This window comes from Gadus chalcogrammus, chromosome 3, assembly GCF_026213295.1.
Source record: "Gadus chalcogrammus isolate NIFS_2021 chromosome 3, NIFS_Gcha_1.0, whole genome shotgun sequence".
NCBI classification, from domain to species: domain Eukaryota; kingdom Metazoa; phylum Chordata; class Actinopteri; order Gadiformes; family Gadidae; genus Gadus; species Gadus chalcogrammus.
In genome coordinates this window covers 20,604,082-20,624,220 of record NC_079414.1, presented here as the reverse complement: position 1 = coordinate 20,624,220, position 20,139 = coordinate 20,604,082, and the positions used below count along the sequence as shown (strand labels likewise).

At 44.4% G+C, this 20,139-nt stretch overlaps 4 protein-coding genes across 5 annotated transcripts; 3 read left to right on the top strand and 1 right to left on the bottom strand.

Moving 5' to 3' along the window:
- The first annotated feature begins 177 nt into the window (after positions 1–177).
- Positions 178–5,863, top strand: samd1b (sterile alpha motif domain containing 1b). The gene is made up of 7 exons (XM_056586588.1): positions 178–1,386; positions 2,281–2,464; positions 2,559–2,686; positions 3,149–3,224; positions 3,634–3,709; positions 3,830–3,944; positions 4,057–5,863. The coding sequence occupies exons 1-7, from the start codon at positions 259–261 to the stop codon at positions 4,198–4,200; spliced, it is 1,851 nt and encodes a 616-aa protein (XP_056442563.1). The 5' UTR covers positions 178–258; the 3' UTR covers positions 4,201–5,863.
- Positions 5,864–7,029: 1,166 nt separating this feature from the next.
- Positions 7,030–8,569, top strand: ndufb7 (NADH:ubiquinone oxidoreductase subunit B7). The gene is made up of 3 exons (XM_056586597.1): positions 7,030–7,371; positions 7,659–7,827; positions 8,404–8,569. The coding sequence occupies exons 1-3, from the start codon at positions 7,260–7,262 to the stop codon at positions 8,489–8,491; spliced, it is 369 nt and encodes a 122-aa protein (XP_056442572.1). The 5' UTR covers positions 7,030–7,259; the 3' UTR covers positions 8,492–8,569.
- tecrb (trans-2,3-enoyl-CoA reductase b) lies at positions 7,857–15,969 on the bottom strand. 2 transcript variants are annotated; one of them, XM_056586590.1, is made up of 12 exons: positions 15,798–15,969; positions 14,207–14,257; positions 12,573–12,624; positions 12,340–12,384; positions 12,055–12,158; positions 11,276–11,391; positions 10,882–10,987; positions 10,697–10,769; positions 10,564–10,607; positions 10,290–10,347; positions 10,094–10,182; positions 7,857–9,607 (listed from the first exon to the last, which is right to left on the bottom strand). In XM_056586590.1, the coding sequence occupies exons 1-12, from the start codon at positions 15,810–15,812 to the stop codon at positions 9,434–9,436; spliced, it is 927 nt and encodes a 308-aa protein (XP_056442565.1). In that variant the 5' UTR covers positions 15,813–15,969; the 3' UTR covers positions 7,857–9,433. The 2 variants fall into 2 exon arrangements, with proteins under 2 accessions (XP_056442565.1, XP_056442564.1); XM_056586589.1 differs by lacking the exon at positions 15,798–15,969 and having other exon boundaries at positions 9,380–9,607; positions 14,207–14,518.
- A 26-nt stretch (positions 15,970–15,995) lies between these two features.
- Positions 15,996–20,045, top strand: dnajb1b (DnaJ heat shock protein family (Hsp40) member B1b). The gene is made up of 3 exons (XM_056586598.1): positions 15,996–17,035; positions 17,843–18,459; positions 18,895–20,045. Exons 1-3 carry the CDS (start codon positions 16,825–16,827, stop codon positions 19,126–19,128), a joined length of 1,062 nt encoding a protein of 353 aa, XP_056442573.1. The 5' UTR covers positions 15,996–16,824; the 3' UTR covers positions 19,129–20,045.
- The last annotated feature ends 94 nt before the right edge of the window (positions 20,046–20,139 follow it).

Sequence of the window (20,139 nt, the reverse complement as noted above, 5' to 3'; positions counted from 1 at the left end):
ATTTCACTTCGAACAAAGAAAATTGCTGGTGCTCAGATGGGATAATACCACCTTAAATGTCAATTGTTGTCTGTGGGGGCCCGGGCGCCATCTTCGGTCCACCTTAAGCGCACAATGTGGCCAACGAACGCGAGCACACAAGTGAGGCTTCCGTTGTCATTCTTCAGCTGGGGCTCGCACCGCGGCTTGGCGCTCCCAGGGAACATTTCTCCTGAAACAACACCCAATAGCTCCTGTACGAAACTAATTTGGAAAAAAATGTCTGAACCCAAGTACCGAGAATGGATCCTTGAAACAATCGATTCTCTGCGCTCCAGAAAAGCACGCCCGGATCTGGAAAGGATATGTCGAATGGTCCGAAGACGACACGGGTCAGACCCAGACCGAACCAGGACAGAACTGGAGAAACTGATTCAACAACAGACCGTGCTCAAAGTTAGCTACAAGGGATCTATTTCCTATCGAAACGCAGCGAAGGTGCAGAGAAAAAGCAGAAAAAAGACCGAGTTGGCGCCTGCCTGTAGCGCTGGCTCTGAGGAATCCAGGGAGCGGACCCACCACAACATCCTAAACAACGGCGATAGTGCTCACAGCTTCACGGACCAGGAGGACGACTCGGAACCCAGCCTAGACCAGCGACTCCAAACCCCGACCAACACCACAGAAAATACAACCAGGGAGTCTTGCGATCCCCGTAGCGGGAGCGTGTGCCTCAGTTGTGGTGCAACGGCGGGCTGTGTCGGGAGCGGCTGTCAACGGGAGAACGCGAGTGCACCGAAAAACCCGGGATTAGGACAACACTTAAAGGCTGGCTGCCCTTCGCCTAGCCATGACCACATAGTGAACGCCACGGACTGTGATAACGACACAATAACACCACCCGATGCCCATCGGAAAGAGCCGGGTTCGTGCGGTGCCGCGGGGGGCAGCGGCGAAGCGGAGGACGCGAAGAAGGAAACTTGCCCCGTGTACGTGCGTGCCGCCGCCGCCGACGAAGCCACTTCCATTGAAACGCAGAAACCCCCAGTAGCCCTCAAGCCAGCTCAAGTCGGCCAGTCGGACCTGGGAGACAGACTGGTCTCATCTGTCCGCAGCCTTTCTGAGAGAAACGTGCGAGCGTACTCTGGAGCGACGAGAGGCCAGATCAAGCCTCTCGGACTGAGAGAGATCTTGGGCCACCTGAGCGGCCAGGAGTGGCTCTCTGAGGAGAAGTTGACCAGAGGCAGAGTCAAAGGGGTCCTCGAGAGGGAGATCGCTAGAGGCCGGCTGCGCAGGACCCGCTGCGGGAACATCACTCTTCCGTTGAGGGGGGTGATGGTGCTGGAAAATATGACCACGGACCGACATCTCAACCGCGTAGCGCAGGGCAGGAACATTGTGGGGAAGGTGAGGCCAGCTTAACATGTACAGCACGTCCACAGCCCGCACAGTGGGCCGAACTGCGTTGTTTGTCGGCTCTCTCTGTCGGCGAATGAACGATCACCCAACCGCACCTGCGGGACGCGCTCCGCTCGCCCTGCGCTCGGTTTCCTTGTTACCGTGTTGTCGCTCATGTGAAAAAAAAACATGATGTGTGATCTGTTTACATCATTGAGCGAGTCTATGAACAATGCGGTCTAATTGGATGCAGATTGGTTTGGTTTCGATCTATTATTTGAAGGTCTTTTTTTCTGCAGTCTACAAAGGGGCGACACGGTCGCTCCTCGGTTCGCTCCAAGAAACACGCGCATAACAGAGCGCGCACGAGTCGGGCCGGTCTTAATGAAACAAGAGAGGGAGGGGCGGGGCGGGGGGTTGATTGCCACAAAACAGAGTTTATTCCGGATCTGTTTCTCATCGGGGGTGTCAATGTTAACTCGGGATGTGCTCAGGCCGGTAGCTTGGAGATGGTCCTTCCATTTCCTGAGCGCGCGTCTCTCTGGCTCCCTCTCTATTACGACCCTAACACACACACTCTCTCTCTCTCTCTCTCTCTCTCTCTCTCTCTCTCTCTCTCTCTCTCTCTCTCTCTCTCTCTCTCTCTCTCTCTCTCTCTCTCTCTCGCCGTTCACTAAACTATATTGGTTATTAAATGTGTGTAATTAAATTAGCATTACACTCGGTCGTACCCCGACCGTCTTCCTTTGGAGGTAGAACGCGAGCTACGAATACTGTCGGAGAAGATTATTGCAATAGTGTATAACAGGTGCAGTATGGTTGGATCATCTAAAATGCAGAAGGTCACACACTTTAATAGGATGTATAATCTTATATTGCACCATCCCATCCGTTCCTTACCAGGAGAAGGATGTGGAGGAAGGTTGTGGAGAGAAGGAGAAGGAGGAGGAGGAGGAGGAAGAGAAGGATCAAGACGATCTCCAAAGTGCAGAGAAGGAGGAAGAAGTGATAACCAAACCAGGTCTAGAAGATGACGCTGATATCGAGTCACCGCCAGAAAGCCCCCAACACCTGCAGCAGTATTGTGGTACGGTTGATAACATTATTGCCCATTTGTATACGTGTGACTTGTGATGCTAGTAGTGCTGATACCATCCTCACCCCTGTCATCCCATGCTTAGGTGTGTCAGTTCAAGATTCTCTGCCTAGGACGAGATCACTTCCTGCATGGGACGGCTTGCCCTCACACACGAGCATTCAGCCAGGGGACAGCATTGCCACAACCGATACACTACAGAGAGATGCACATGTAAGTGTGTGTGCCCTATTTCTAATGATTTACATGGTATACACTTGCTCAATAACTTCTTGCATTTATTTATTATTATTATTATTATTAAAGAATACTTATAATTATTATTACTGATGCAAGAGAGGGTATTCCTTGTGTTCCACTGTAGGCATTTAGTTTAATTAACTGGTGCTACAGTAAATTATATATTATAACTGGACGCGAGCAGTGGCGGCTCCTGAGCTCGCCACTAGGTGGTGAAAATGACTACATGGTGAAAATGACTACATTTTTGGGAAATTGTAGTCATTTCATAGACACAGCAGAGGAATATGCAGTACGTGTTATTCTGTTTGCGTAATGATATGTATTTGTGTGTTGTGTGTACACTACTACAGGTCAAAAGTGGCATCACTGTGAAAGATTCATTACGTGCTCCTGATTTAACATACTTCAAATGCATATCTTATCAATTGTCAGGATCTGTCTCCATCTCCTCCTATTCCCTGCCTGGATCAGGTTGAGATGCAATTCCGTGCTTCTCCGATCATAAACAGTAAGTTCTGCTTTCCATTGAGTTTCTAAATGAATTTAATCCACTGTGTGTGTGTGAGTGTGTGTACGTGCATGCTGTGATTGTGCCTGTGTGTGATTGTGTGCACGCGCATCTGTCTTTGTATTTTGTTTTTGCGTGTGTGTGTGTGTGCGTGCGCATGTGTTTCGGTTTTTGCCTGTGTGTGTGTGTGTGTGTGCACTTGTCTGTTTTTGCCTGTGTGTGTGTGTGGGCGGTGTGTGAGTGAAATTTCCCCTTGTGGTCCTGCCTCTATGTGTGTTCAGCTAACCAGAGATTAAGATATCTGCAATAGACTTTATTTACCTTGCAGAAGAAGCTCTCTAGGCAGCCATTGCAATTTGTGCGGCAACAACGTTTTGAATGTGTTATGTCCGTTTCCTTGGCGATGTAGCGTGCAGGGGAGAAGTGGGCATGCACCAGGGTGTGTCAGAGGAACAAGGGATGAACGGAGGATTTGATGACGGACGGTGAGTACCGCTTTCATTCATAAAAGAGAGGGAAGGAGAGAGAACACAGTGTTGGAGGGAAAGAAGGACGGGCATGTGTTGTGATGATGGACTGACCAAAAGTACCTCCATTGCATTTAGTCCCATGAAGTCCGAGGGGCTTGGCATGAGTCCCGTGGACTGGACTGTGTCCGATGTGGCCAGTTATTTTGCAGCAGTGGGGTTTCCTGAACAGGCAGTTGCCTTCAAGGCTCAGGTAGGAGTGTGACACCTCAAACAACCACAGGACGGCAAAACAAACGCAACAGAATACTATGACGGAGAATATAAAATATTTATTTGTCTCTACATCTCTCACTCTCCAATAGGAAATTGATGGTAAGTCCCTTCTGCTGATGCAGCGTAACGACGTACTGACTGGACTGTCCATCAGGCTCGGCCCAGCAGTCAAGATATATGAGCGTCACGTGAAAGCTTTGCAAAAAACACATTTTGAAGATGATGACTGCTGACCTCAAAGGTCTGAGAAGCACAGAGCGATGTGGGATTTTTAGTCTTAGAGTTTAAGCTCTTACCATGTGAAAAAAATCACACATTCAGAATGTCTCAAACAAACATTTAGAAAAATCGCATACATTTATTGTCAAAATCACATTGGTAACCCTGGCAATGTCTGAATGAGCACTTTACTGTTTCTAGACATATTTTATACACATTTTTATTTAAAAGGGTACTGTTATATATGTATAATTACCAGTGTACTGTGAGGAAACAAATCAAACGTGTGTGTGTGGACTTGTGTATGCGCCATTTGTGCGTACATGCGTGTGTGTGTGTGTGTGTGTATATGTAATAAACTCGTAGCAACATCATTGGATTTTCCTACAACATGTAGTATTGCAATTCATAGTAATGAGGTAACTAGCTTTATACAGGCCAAATGTCACATATTAGTAATTTTAGTATGGATAGGGAAGGGTTAAACGTAGGCCTAAACCATTCAATTGTATAGTATGTTTCTTCCAACTGTCTCCAGATATGATTTGACATTTTGGCCTACTACTGCTTAAATACAGCATCACTGAAGTCCACCGAGATAACATACCGGCTAATGACAAGCTGAACATTACATGAAGTTGTGCAATGTAACACAATACAAATCATGTAAATAGACATCCACAGTTTGATAACCTACATTTGTAATATTCCAATAATATCCCCCTACCAGCGGGGTGATGGTTCAGGTCACAAGTTATATAGCCAGATCACCAGCCTTTTGAATTGTGAATGTGATGTTGTTTATCTGGAGAGAAACTGTACAAACCAAAATCATATAGTAGCCTTCTGTCACTAGACTACTGTCATTGGAGAGCTCAATCTTGCTCTTGAATGTTCTCTCTCTCTTTACTTTTCTCTGGAATCTTAATTACAGCAGCTTTAATCTCAATCCAGAAGCCTGGCTTTAACCAATCATAAGACCAACAGTTTAGATCTTACCTTCACTTCATTGGTCCCTATTTCGTTCCTTCGTGTTGTGAACAAATTATGAGCGTTCAGCAAAGCGCTGGATGCTGTGAAGGACGGTCATAATGAATTACGGACAAGGACATATATCAGATAGCTCATGAGACGCTGATAATTATTTTTTTCATTTTGGAATTGGAATGTTTGTTAGGATTCCATTGTTTTTAGAACGTCAAACAAAGCTGTACTCTGATGCGGCAACCAGGGTCAGAATTTAAATTATTTAAACTTTACATGCAGCGTCCAGGTGGAAAATCATAGCTCGTCTGACATGCCCAATGTAGCACTAATGTTAGGATAGGGTTCAATGCTGTACTCCACAGGGAAAAAAATCCAATGCCCAGGATGAGCCACCAGGGTCCTCCCGTTTATTTTTTTTAATAGCTGGAAGGTCCCAGTTCTCTTCGGTCACTGGGCTCTCCTGTTTAACGTGAGACGAGAGAGACGTATGTTTTCAGTGTCCATGGAGATAACTCATGGGGTCTTTTGTGGCTTGTTATCTGAAATCAACAAAGTATAAACAATGTTTCTAATAAAAAAAATGTAAACCATGGCTCTCTTTCCCGAACTGGTGTCTGTGAAGCTCATAAATACACAACTTCATCTAACACAAATATTGCTAGGATTTAATCGGCTAATAATTTGGCTATCCGAAGCAGTGGCTATCTTTAAAATTGAAGTAGTCCTTCTCCAAAAAATATTGGAGAAGGACTTATATTATATACTTATATATTAGTTACGTGTTTTTTTGACAAATATTTTATTGTCTTTTTTGAACTACTATACAAAGACACAACACAAAACACATCAATAAGTGCAAAGGCACTTGAGGAGGTTTCAAATATGCAGATATTTGTGATAAATTATTCTGGTGTGGTAACTGACTATATTTCACTGAGTGGCGAAGTCACGCCCATTCCGGTAGAGCCCATGGGACCTATGAGATCGAAAAATATGAATGGGTTTTAATCGTTTCAATGGAGGGGAAGTAATTGTCTTCTGGTTCCCGTCTTATATGCCTCGGATTACACATATGTCGTTTGTGGATTTAAATGATAATCTTTCATGCAAAGAAAACAAAAAAATTTTGCGAAGAAGTTTGATAGTGTTAGGTTTTATGTGAGGCCGCTTTGTGAACTTCAGCTCTTCGCTGCTCTCGACGCGAATGATATCTAGGCTACGTCGTCACTCGTCACCACCCGCACTTGGAATTCATGTCGATCTCTCTGCTCCACTTCACGGCTTTTTTCCAAGGGGAGGATAAATGCATCGAAAGAGGTGAAAACCATTATAAATCGGGGTATGTGTAGAGTTTCAGTTATGCCAATGGGGAGATTGCATGGAAGATTGTCGGTCTTGTCCACGCCAGTCGCAGGGAGCGTGACGTCCCATACGAGACGTGTAGTCTGTCTCATTGTATTTTGTCTAAATTAAGCCTTTAACTGAACAATTGCACAATAAATGGTCAAACTCTTGACATGAAAAAATATAATTTAAATCCACAGACAACATATGTGTAATCTGGGGCATATAAAGGCTGGGACCAGAAAATAATTACTTTCTCTCAAACCCATTCATATTTTTCGATCTCATAGGTCCCATGGGCTCTACCGGAAAGGGCGTGACTTCGCCACAGGGGGGGGAAATGGAGTGACACTATGAAATAAATTACAAATACGTACATGCACAGATGGACACCGATTATACCCCTCATATAAAATGCATCGTTACGTGTTTATTGGTAAATCAAATATACATCTATATTAATTTGTACCTCTTTTACTTATATGTATTCAGTGAAGGTGTAGCCTTGTGGCTGGCAGGACCCGATGGGCATTACCGTCCACGGAACTGATGTGCGCTGCTGTTTCACTTCGGAACGATCTGTTGTTTATTTCCGTTCCAGGGCGGAAGTACCTTCAGGTAGTTTCTGGAGGTGACCGAACGGGAGTATAACTGTATAAATATATATATATATATCCAACAGGGTAGCCGCTGACTCCTGCGTTATTAGTTCTGGTGTTCTGCACTGCAAAGACCCTAAAACATGGGGGCTCACCTTTCGAGACGGTATATCACCGAAAGGGATACCGAGCCAGACCCAGCGAAGAAATACGACTTCGAGCCCCTTTATGGCTTTCCCGAAAGAAAGGAAAGAGGTCTGTGTTTTGTTTTAATGCAAATATCTATCATATCTGCTCTGTGTACTGTGTGAAAATGGCTTCAAAAAATATCCATATTTTTTGGCTAAAGCATCAATGACCCCGTCTCACTAATATTATCCACCCATTGCTATGATCCTCTTGCTAACACCGTCTTCTCTGTATGTTGTCACCCATTCTTTAATGTCCCAACACGTATATTAACTATCAAACAATTCGTTTAAAAGCACTCTTCGTATACACCTGTTTGTGTTGAATCGTGTCATGTTGTACCACTTCACCAGAGATGGTAGCGACCCAGGAACAAATGAACTTGGCCCGTCTACCGTTGGAGCAGAGGGACTACTGTGCTCACTATCTCCTCAAAGTCATGAAGTGCAAGAGGGATAACTGGCCCAACCTGCTCGCTTGCAGCCACGAAAAACATGACTGGGACTACTGCCAGCACGAGGAGTAAGTGAGATTGGAAAAGATGGGTCGAAGTGACACATGTTCTAGTGGCACGCCATGATATTTTTAATACAGTAAATATTTTGTATTATACTTATTGCATTCTAAAATATCAAACGGGATGCATATGAATATAAGGATGGGAAATATTCAAGGATTTATCTGAAGACACTTGTAAATGTGGTTTGTAATGTGAGTTGTTAACAAAACCAAGAATATATCGGTTAACATGAAAAAGCAATTCTGTAAACCAACCGTGTCAGTTATTTCTATGAATAAAATAAAATATTAATGGCGTGAATCCTCGCCCTATGATCTTTAACTAATTCAAAGTGTAGCCAAAATACACAACTGCGACCCACTCCAAGTTCATATTTGTTGGTCAATATTTAAACTTCTAATTGAGTATTGTATAGTGGATGTTTCCACACTAGCCAGAGATCACCTTACTCATGGTGACATGCATGACGTGAAAAATAATCAGAAATGTAACCAATACTTCCATACAGTGTCTTAACTGTGGCCTAGCCTGGAGTAATCCAACACTTGTCTGCCCACATTGATTCCCCTCTTCCACAGCTATGTCATGCGTATGAAGGAGTACGAGAGAGAGCGGAGACTCCAGCTGAGGAAGAAGAGGATCGAGGGCCAAGCTGAGGCTGCGTGATTAGAATCACAACTTACCCTTGATTTTCTGTGTATATACCTGCTTCTGACCACAATAAACAGCCATATTTGAGCTGAACCAAGTCTCAGTTCATCTTCATTGACGTCCACTATAGTAGGCCGTACTTGAATTACAAAAGGTTAACTAATAACTACTTTAATGACAAATGGTCACAATAGCATAACCATTCAGTATATCATATACCCAATATATGCAAGCAAATCCGTTTTTTAGCCGTATAACTGAATTCAATAAATTGATATGAACATGAAGGAAACTTGAGTAGCTGTTAGTTGGTTTCTTAATCAAAGATAGCTGGACAATCAAGTATGTGCAATCAGAACACGACATGCCAAAACTGGCTTGTATGTTCAATATCTGCACCGGATTTGAAGAATCGAATAGAATTGGTTTTTAATTGGTAGTTAAATTGTCTTGAAGTTCGACAAAGATGGGCAACATTTTGTTAAAGATTTTTTAATAAATTAAACCTTGACAAACAAAACCAAATTACAAGCATGAAGCTGATATCTTAAATATATCAATGCTAAAACAGGATGAATTTAAGGTTCTATAATATTACATATTAAGCTAAATGAAAATCCAGTTACAATTAATTCAAACTAACGGTTTTACAAAATTTCTGTCAATTTTTTAATAAGATTCCAAATAATGTGTTGGTATCTGTTGACCCCAGTTAACCAACCTGATTCAATTGGGTGTCAAAAAACAGTCAAAAAGGAAAGATTAGAAATATGAATAAGAATGGATGTTACTTTGTTTAGCTGGAAAGGAAAAGGTAACAGAATTCCCAAAAGGAAAGGGAATTTTATGGAAACATGTTCTTTGCTTTTATAAAAAGGGGGAGGAGATGGTTTGGTTGGGGGGGGGGGGGGGGGGGGGGGGGGGTAATGTAATGTACTGCTAGAGCTCTGTAATGCTCTACAGAACGAAAGGCAGGATGGGAGAGCGGAGAGGTGGGTAGTCGCGGAACTCTTTAAGGTAGCTGCGGTGCTTCCCTTTGGCCCACACAGTCATCTGGAAGAAGCCAACCACGGTGAAGAAGGCCACCGGCAGACACTGTGTCATCAACGTGAAGCCCAGCCATGAGCCAAGCTGCAGAGTGAGAAGCAGATTGGACATTTTACTGGCAAGCGTTTACCACCAGAGGGCAGCAGATGGGCCCATTCAACGGACCAAGCAAAATAAGCTACAACAAGTAGACATGACTCATCCAACAAATAACATATTGACATTCATATTTTCTTCAAATAGTGCTTTTCTAGAGACATTGACATAAATCGATTCACATCTTCACTTTAACAAAGAATTTGAACTGAAATAAATTGCACTTATTTCATGCATCTGTTTGTACAACGTATATGCCTGTACCCTTTCATAGTACCTCACGGAAAAAAATGCAGTGGCACAAGCCCCCCGAAACTCAATATAATACAAAAATAAATTATATATTTTTCCCTTTCAAGTCGAAGTAGCTTACAAAACGCTGCATGAAATGTTTGTTTTTCATGCTTGGCTAGCCAGCCTACAGCCACCTGCCAAGGCCATCAACAGCCCGAGAATGGGTTCTGTCACCGGTACCTCATAGGTGTAGTTGGGGCAGGATACGAGGAGGAAGATCCATGTGAAGGGGTTCTTCGTCGGGTAAGGAATCTTCCTGGTTTTGGAGCCTAGGCGGAGGGGGAGGGAAAAAAGACACAATTAATTCATCTTCAGAAAGCTTTGACCGAAAAAATGAAAAAACAAACACTCATACATCCAAAGCACATGCGTCTACCTGGGGGGCGGAGGTTCCGGAGAGCGATGTGGATGGAGAAATTACCGATCTGACAGAACTAAGAAGGAATCATATTGACAGTCTCTCATTATACATGGAAAACCAACTACTTGCAATAGCAGGTATTTGAAATGTGTTGGCGGTCACAACTGTCCCAGAAGTTAGGAAATGTTTTAATTTGAGCATCATTAATGCCATTGGCTGGACCAAGAAAACAAGAGACATCAGGGGAAAAAAAGGAATAACGAAATGTGGAAAATATTTGTTCTTTTACCAGGAACATGACGAGGGCTAGTCGGATTTGCTGCTCGCCGTATACTGCAATGGCAAAACAAGTGGTTTTCAGTCAGAAGCATCAAAAACCACAACCCAAAACGTGCAACGGCCATTTGAATGCGTACACTCACTGGGTGGTGTGTACAGAGGGTGGTTTATATAATACGCCATCCAGGCAGCGAAGCCCCAGTAGTAGGTGCAGTTCTACAATAAAAAGGAGAATACGGTGAACAAAATGCTTGCATTTCAAGGGGGTTTTCTGCTTCCGTAATTGTATCAGCATGAAACAACACGGTTGTTGAGCTTTTGTTCTCACCTTAAAGATGTTGCGCAGTGGCATGGTGCCGTGAGAGAAGCGGTGGACGAACAGCGTCTCCAGCAGCCTCTTCATGTAGTGGAACGAGTGACACATGCAGGCAAGGCTGCACCACACACACACACACACACACACACACACACACACACACACACACACACACACACACACACACACACACACACACACACACACACACACACACACACACACACACACACACACACACACACACACACACACACACACACACACACACACACACACACACACTTAGTTTGAAGGACTGTTCATAATAAAGAAATTCAATGTCGGAATTGGAGAGCATTTTTGAAATTGTCTCTCGGATCAAAGTAATTCTATGTCCAAACATGCACGTGCTGAAGCCACTCACTGTACGACCCAGTGTTTACTGGTGGTGAAGTCATATTTGGGTGCATAGATGAAGGGAACCCGGAAATAAAACATCAGATAGAGGAGCAGCGGGCCGGCGTACTCCGTGAGGAACACCTTGGGGAGGGAGCGGGGGTGGGGGGGGGGCGGAATGGAAGGATTAGGTGGAACTGCAGGGTTCTTAGAACCCCATCACATTGGAAGAACCGGAGCACTCACCAGTGTCCAATTCTTCACTCTACCATGTATAGTCTCTCCTCACTCCGTCCGTGTCTCTTTTGTAAAATAACACATCGCTCCTCAAGAGGGGTGCACGGATATAAATCTAATTGCTTTCTAAACACCAGCCAAAGCTTGTTATGACTAACCACTAGAACGCATGCAAGATGTCATGATGAAAAATGTGTGCTTCATCTTAACACTACGAATAGCAAGACTTAAAAGAGGTGCTTTCGTGATCACCCAATAAGTATAAATTAGTAAAAACAACAATTAGCCAATAAGCCAACAGTGTACTACAATTAGCTTCCTATTCCCGTCCTACTGGACCTCATCATGGAAACGGTGTGAATAAACCCACGTTCCACAGAAATGCTTGAAGGCCTCACAGGATCATTGGATCAGACAAATACAAAGCCACTGAACTTCCGAAATCCAAGTTCAAATGTTGTAAGACATACACACGGAACAGATCTTATGAATAGAGATTTTAATTATTTGGAGGCAAAAGACCAGAAAAAATGATTTTTTGATCAATTTTTCAGTTCTGATCATACTCACTGTGACCCAGCTGATCTGAGCTCCGAGATCCCTGAAGTAGAGGGTTGCAGTCGTTCCCACAGGGAGATGCTGAAGAACATCCTCATCCTTCAGAGATTTCCCCTCTGCACACACACACACACACACACACACACACACACACACACACACACACACACACACACACACACACACACACACACACACACACACACACACACACACACACACACACACACACATTAGCAATGGTGGATCCCCTGGCTAGAGTTAAACATCAAAATGTTAAATGTTGAGCTGTCCTACTGGCGTCGAGACGGATGGACTGCCTGGTGGGGTACCACTTTGGATCTATAAAAGGGAAAACAGACGAAAGGAGAGAGGCGAGTTTAGGGAAGGGGGAGGGGGGCAGAGACAGGGAGCATGAATCAGTTGATTTTCCATGTTGACTGAGCCAGTCCCCCCCCCCCCCCCCCCCCCTCATTCATCTGAGGTCATGTGACTGGGAGAAATAAGATATGTGGAGACATTAAACTCACGGCTCTTGTGGAACATGGACTTAATCTCCCCGATGGTGGCATTTGGCTCAACCTGTGCATAACATAACAATGACAAGAGGAATATATATGATGTCTCGGCTTTCCTTTCCCATACGTGTTAAATATAGAGGCCAGGGGGGTTGGAGGGTGGAGGGTGGATGGGGGGGTGGGGATAAAGTGCAACAAACAGCTGGTAAGTGCAAAGAAACACACGCGCACCAACCCAAACACTCTTGACAGTTATAGAGTAGCGTGCATCCGTTCCTAAACAGTCACACGCGTGGGAGGGGACGGGCGAGGTGCCCCCGGCACCACTGCAGCAGCGTCCTCTCGCCATGTATAACTTTGTTTGCAGACGCGTTTATCCAACGGCATCCACTGTTTAATAATAATAATAATACATAGGTTTTATTATTATTATTAATAAAACTTTCTAAACAGTGCAGATTAGGCGTAAGGCGCCTTTCTCAACGAGCGAGGCCTCCGACATGGGGGATTGAACCCGGTAACATTGTGTGCCAGAGTCGATGGACTAAGTGTATCTTTTTTTTAAGTTCCCAACTTCCCACACATGATTCTCAGAGGAGTTTATGCTGAGAGGGAAACCGTTTATTAAAAAGAGATCAACATCGCCAGAGCGTGACTGTGTGTTGTTGACATGACAATAAGTTGCCACGTCCCCGGTGGGGTGTCAACATGAGTCTGATTGACCCTTGACCCCGTCCCCACCAGCCACCACCACGTCTGACAAGATTCTATTGATTTGAATGTTAGTTAAATGGAATCTTGATGCTGGAATGGCTGATTAACACGGATCACACACACTGGTGTTGGTTTCCAGAAAAACAGGACCTAACCTAAAGATATGATTTGCCTTTCAGATTTTCATTAACATTTACTTATTCGATCTTTACAGTTTGAACTCCTACCTCACATGAAGGTATGGGTGTAGTAAAGCCCCCCCCCAAGGAGTCTCCCATATCTATCTCTGGATCTGTCACCACGGCAATACTGGCTCTCACCAGGTGTTAAGATGGATGATTAGCATTCAGCCTAGTCGTTAACAAGCCAGAAAGCCATGCTAATCCAGCAAGGTTGGGACCTGATACCTTGGCGTCCCGAGGAGGGCTTCTGGTAAGACTAACACCGCTGTAACCAAGCCTGGCAACCGAGCCTGACAACCAGCCACACCATCACAGCCTGTCACACAAATTGTACAGTGTACACTTGCCTGACTTAGTTCATTTATCAAAATAAAAGCCTAACGACAAATTAATTCAAACAGGCAATGAACATATGCTTCAACTCAACCCAATTTGACAGACAATATTAGATTTTCTTTTTTTAATCTGAAACCTATTGCTGACCTAATGCAGCAGTGTGTCTGTCTGTCTGCGTCTGGGTGCAACTTGTTCCACTCACTAAAAGTCACTCCCATAGAGACCACAACTCAGCCTTGCGACCTGCACCTGTTGCATTTAGAGTACACAGGCCGAGCCCCGTGGCCACACATAGGAGCAGAGAACAGTACGGGACAACCTACATTCGCGACAGCTGAGGTTAGTCCACCCGGAGAGAACAAAAGCATGCAACACTTGGGAAAACGACATTGGTTATGAAAGTCTTGTTCTTACCTTGTCCAGGAAGCAGAGCTTCCCCTTGGTCTTGGCGTCCAGTATCTCCACCTCAAAGAAAACAACAGCTTTCTTAGGTTTCTTCACAGGCTTACGCTTGACAGGTGCCGCGGGGCCCGTCGCCGCGCTGTTGGCTGCTTTTTTGGGGCCGGCGGCCTCTAGTGCTAGGGCGTCCATGTCTGCCCTCCTCCTCGGCTACAGTAGTCCCGTGTAAGCTTCCCCGATGGGCTTTCCTCGCACTGTTACTCCCCTCCGTCTAGCCTCCCACCAGAGAGCACCACTGACCCACTGCATTCAGCTGTGGAAATAACTGTCATTCTCTCTCTCCCTCTCCCTCTCTACCCCCCCACCCACCCAACCCCTCACACTCTCTCATTCCTTATGGCGCTTTTTTTAAACTGGCAGCCGACTCCTGTGAGGTAGAAACGTGCGCGTGCTTCCATGAAGGAGCAACCCCTTCCTCGAGGAACCTGTTTATTTAACACATTTCTTGTCTCTTCTCGCCTGCTAAATATAAACATCTACCGTTGGGGCTGCATAACAGACTGTTTCTCTACAGAACCCCCCTCCCCTACCTAACTTCAATGTATGGCATTGTCATATATGCACTGTCAATAAGAGATTAAATAACCTTCACTCTTTATCTATGCGCAGTGGGACAAAAGTATCTATGGCCAAAAGCTACTTTCATAGATTAATTTCTACAATCAGGAAGTACAATTAATTCTACTTAATTTATTTGTTTAAAATATACTTTACAGAATCTATACATTGCTTTTAAACGATTATAGGAGGCGCTGCAAACTTGATTCTCTGGCGTCCTCTGGTGTACATGGCGTGGCACTTGATTTCAAATTATTTATGTTCCAAGTCATTGAAAAAAATGACCCAAACCATCAGGTCAATGTTGTGCTTCACGGATGTCTGTTTAAAAAAAATAAAAAAAAAGCTTAACACTTCCTCGATACATAGGTAGACATTCCTCCCAAATGTTTATTTGAAAGTCTGGTTGGAGCAGTTCCTGTATGGCGAGAAATCCTGCCAGGTAGGTTTCACGTAAGGGTCTTCAGCACCAGTTTCGGGGGGTCTACTTTGGTCATTAAACTGACTCGAAATGCAATGTTTTAAGTCTACACAGCCTCAGCCAAGTCAAATAAAATGTGGCAATTATTCCTGATCAGAGTGCGAAGTCTTGACTGTTGACCTGCAAGTGCGTTGAGCAACGACATGACAGCTAGGGCCTCTGGTGCATTCTCACCAGGGGCGGCGCATTGTTCGAGACACAATGGAGCTCCGTCTCTTAATCTTGCAACGTTAATGTCGTTATATTAGGCAATGCAATCCCCGAATGATTTCTGATCACAATATGGTGCTCATATCCGCCTTCTTATCAGATTTACAATACATCATGAGGCCACACTCCCATTACATTGAATAGGAGGTAACAAGCATGGGATCATATTTCCGATGTTGCTGATTTCTCCTGGTTTCACGCAATATTCGTATTGTGGTTTGCAATGTCCTTATTTATCAATCGAACTGGGAATAATAACGCCCATTGACGGTTTCGAGTTTCAAATAAACTACTTACCTCGTAGTGCTTCATCTTGCTAGTTTGCAACCTCTTCCTTTATCCCACTTGTATGACATATGTACTCTCCAATCGGTGGAAGGTGATGCGGATCGAAGGGCGGTTACTACTGCAATCTCCAGCCAATCAACACGGTCCATCGTCGGGTATATACGCCCATTCAGGAGGTTGCGTCCAATAGGAAGGGCGAGACGAGAAGGCCTGGGAACGAGGTCGGCTGCTCAGTGGTCAGTTTAAAGTCTTGTGGTGGTTACCGTATCAGTATCGCTGTATTATAGTGTAGTAACAATACAAAGTTTATATATTTTTAATTGGTGTATTTATTAAATACACAATCGTTCTTCCACATTGTCGGTGTCCGGGGATTTAGTCAATTTCCCTGTAGTCTACGTGAGTGTCCCATTTTGGACACCTGTCTTTAATGTGATCCTCACCATGGCTTACCACGTCATTAACACGGATAGTCCTACTTCTCGTTAGGAAACCTGTAGAAGATTTTAAACAATTAGGGCGTTGTCTAAAGTAAACACGCTCACTACCCCAAAAGCTTGACGTTCGCAATCAAACAAGTCTACCGGACGAGCGGTGGCCTGCATTGCTGTACGGGGGCGTACCGTGGACGTGTTTGCCCTAGAGATTGACATGGTGGCCCGGTCCGGGCATAGAGACGCATCCATGACGCCACCAAATAGTTATCCGAAACAGCCCTGTGATAATAACAAGTCCGTGCACGGCACAACAATGCTCCGCCCACCGGCGTGGGTGTGAGTCGAACTTCAGAGGTAACGCAACACACCCTGGAGGCTGTTCGGGATTATGGGAGAACATTCTAGAGCTTTCTGTGTATCTGGGTACAAAATAACGTCCCCGGGTGGTGGACGTTGCCATTCACAGTGACACAGTCCGTGTGTGTTTAGGATTAGTGGGACTTTTAATCGGTCTGGTTACATTCGTGTTATTACCTGTTCGACTTTTCTACTTGTTTCCACCGCTTCTGCCTCCGCACCAACCCCATTCTGCTGTCGACATGGGGAAAGATTACTACGATGTGCTCGGTATCACGAAAAGTGCCACAGTAGACGATATAAAGAAGGCTTATCGTAAGCAGGCTCTTCGGTATCATCCCGACAAGAACAAGTCGCCGGAAGCCGAGGATAAATTTAAAGAAATAGCAGAGGCGTATGACATTTTGAGTGACCCCAAGAAAAAAGATGTCTATGATCGGTTTGGTGAAGAAGGTAGGTTCGGTTCTCATTCAAGGCAGTTCGAAATGTCACGAAATGCAAAGCTGAAATTGTTGTTGTTGTTGTTGTTGTTGTTGTTGTTGTTGTTGTTTTTGCGTCAACCAAAAACATTATTTATTAGCTTGTCTCAGTATCCAGTGTCACAGTGAGGCATGGCGCGCCGATTTGTGTCAACATGGTCCTCGGGTGCTTTTGCACCTAGATGCAACAAAGTAAACAGAAAACGTGTTTGTATGAAACACCCGGGATCTGGCGTGGGACATAGTTTTAGAATTATTACAAAATGCGTTTAGGCTATGACAGCGCGAATACATTATTATGGAAGGGCAACATGGAAACGAATGCTATTTATGCTGTCAATCACATTACCATTGGAGTTGAGGCACGCCATGGAGCTCGTGCCGAATACTCCCATGTTTTCTGAACCAAAGAAAGGCAATTTTCTCAAAAGCCATTACACTAACGATGGAGATTGGAAGTAACTTTGCAGACTCAGAGTTCCTTACATCTGTAGAAAGTGCTCCTCCCGATCAAAGGCCAAGCTAATAAATTACCCACACCCTTTTATATGCTGCATTACTCAGCTGTGATCTATCACTTTAGGTCAATCAACGTTTTTAAATTGAACCACAAACTACAAAACGGTTTCACATAGTCTTTAGTTTTTTCAAAACAAATAAACATTTTATATGAATCGTCTTCCATAAATTAACCATTTAGAGAAGTACAATAATGAAATAGACATGATAAACACAGATAGCTGGTACTTGTATCTCACTGTTCTGCTCTCTTCCTTTCCAGGTCTGAAGGGGGGGGGAGGCCCGACGGGGGCCGGGGCGGGGGGTCCTGGTACCTTCAACTACACGTTCCAGGGGGACCCACATGCAGTCTTTGCAGAATTCTTTGGTGGACGTAACCCATTTGACCAATTTTTTTGCAACCGCAATGGGGGCTTTCATGAGGAAATGAACCAAGAGGACCCTTTCGCCCGCTTTGGGATGTCCGGGGGTGGGCTGGGAGGTCTCCCTCGCTCCTTTAGCAGTGGGATGGGTGGGATGGGGGGGATGGGGGGGATGGGAGGTGGCACTAGTTTGACCAAACGTCAGGACCCCCCTGTGGTGCATGACCTCCAGGTGACCCTGGAAGAAGTGTTCTCCGGGTGCGTCAAGAAGATGAAGATCTCCCACCAGCGGCTGAACCCTGACCGACGGAGCTGGAGAACCCAGGACAAGATCCTGGAGGTGGAGATAAAGAAGGGGTGGAAGGAGGGCACCAAGATCACCTTCCCCAAGGAGGGCGATGAGACGCCCACCAACATCCCGGCGGATGTTGTTTTTGTTTTGAAGGACAAGCCCCACCCGGTTTTCCGGCGGGACGGCGCTGACATCATTTACCCCGCCAAAGTCTCCCTTAGAGATGTACGTTTGTACACAACTTTCAATTATTTTTTTACAGAAAAGTATAAAAACGGCATGTGTGGACACACTTTCAAATCTTCAAGGTGCCGTTTTGAAAATCGGCCTCTTCAGACATCACAAGTGGGCGTGTCTACCTAGATGTGTGCTGGATAGATCAGTCCACCAGCCTACCCAGTGGACTGTAGAAAACGTTGCCCATCTATCCGTCAAACAACTGGGTGGACATGCTCACTTGTGATGTCAGAAGAGGCCTATTTCCAATACGGCTTGTAACGACTAGCCACACTCACACTTGGTGGTATAATATTGCACCTTTAATGTGATTGTACATAAAATCATAAATGTATAAAAACTTTGTCTACACATTTTCCACTCTTAATGTAATCGCTGCGCTAAGAACAGTGCTTTATTCCGTCTCTCCTCTGTCCCTTCCAGGCCTTGTGCGGCTGCACTGTGAGGGCGCCTACATTGGACGGCAGGACGGTAACCCTGACAACCAGCGACATAGTCCGCCCCGGGATGAAGCGACGGATCACCGGAGAGGGTCTACCTCTTGCTAAGTCTCCCGGTCGTCGAGGGGACCTAGTGGTGGAATTTGAGGTGAAGTTTCCGGAAAGTCTCAGTGCTAGTGCACGAGGGACGATTTCCCAAGTGCTTCCAACGTCGTAAAGTCCAGCCCCTATCCCAGAAGGACATTCAAGACTGGCTCCAGGCTCCCATGGTAAATTGCTTTCACTTTAGATCACAAGGATAGTGCATATGGACCACCCTGACATTTGACAATGGACAATAGAAGGGTAGATGTAATCTCCTCAAGAACAGTCTTTAAAGTCAGTGCAGTTTGCTCTACCGTCTTCAACAAAGCGTTTGAGAGAAAGTATTTATATTTTTTTATAAAATCTAGTCAGATAATATATCGGGTTATTCCTAGTTTTAGGAATAAGTGTGTTTATATGGGGGTATCCAAATCAAATTATTATTGTTTCTTTAGTTGTATTAAGGGGCAAATTAATTAATTCATGCTTTTTGTGGGGCTTTGTGCTATTAGTTGAGTTTCTTTGTCTGGTTTCACTCAAAATGTTTTGGAACAGATGTTTACACTGCTAATTGGTGCTTGCGGAGAAAAACGTTGTCATAACGCAACACTCCTGTTTCTGTTTATATGTTGACATGAATGTGTACAATTGTTATTAAAGGAGACGCATTGCTGCCAACCGTTCGATTTAAGAAGCAGTGTATATTTTTGTCATTCCAAACTGGCTAAACACAACAACATGTATAACTGGAGATTCCACTTCGTTTTTGTAATTGGCTCTGGGCATTAAAACAAGAATACATTGATGTAAAAGACCAAAACTAGTGGGACGATCCTTTCTAAAAGTAGGATGCATCGGATTTTAAAAGCATTGTATACAATATTGGTAAAGATGGCAAATGTGTGTGTGTTGTGGGTTTCTGTGTTGTGGGTTTCTGACCTTTTATCCTCTGATTACCTTCACTTTCTAGGTTAGTTGTAAAATGCTTCCTCTGACACATTTATTGCAGGTAATGATATTGAGATCCCATTTATGAAAAGACATTTTTGAAATAAAAACTTGCTGTTTCTAAACAGAAACAGAATTCTGTTGCAAAGTTTTAAAAATACGTATCATACACATTGTATATAATATAAAGTATGAA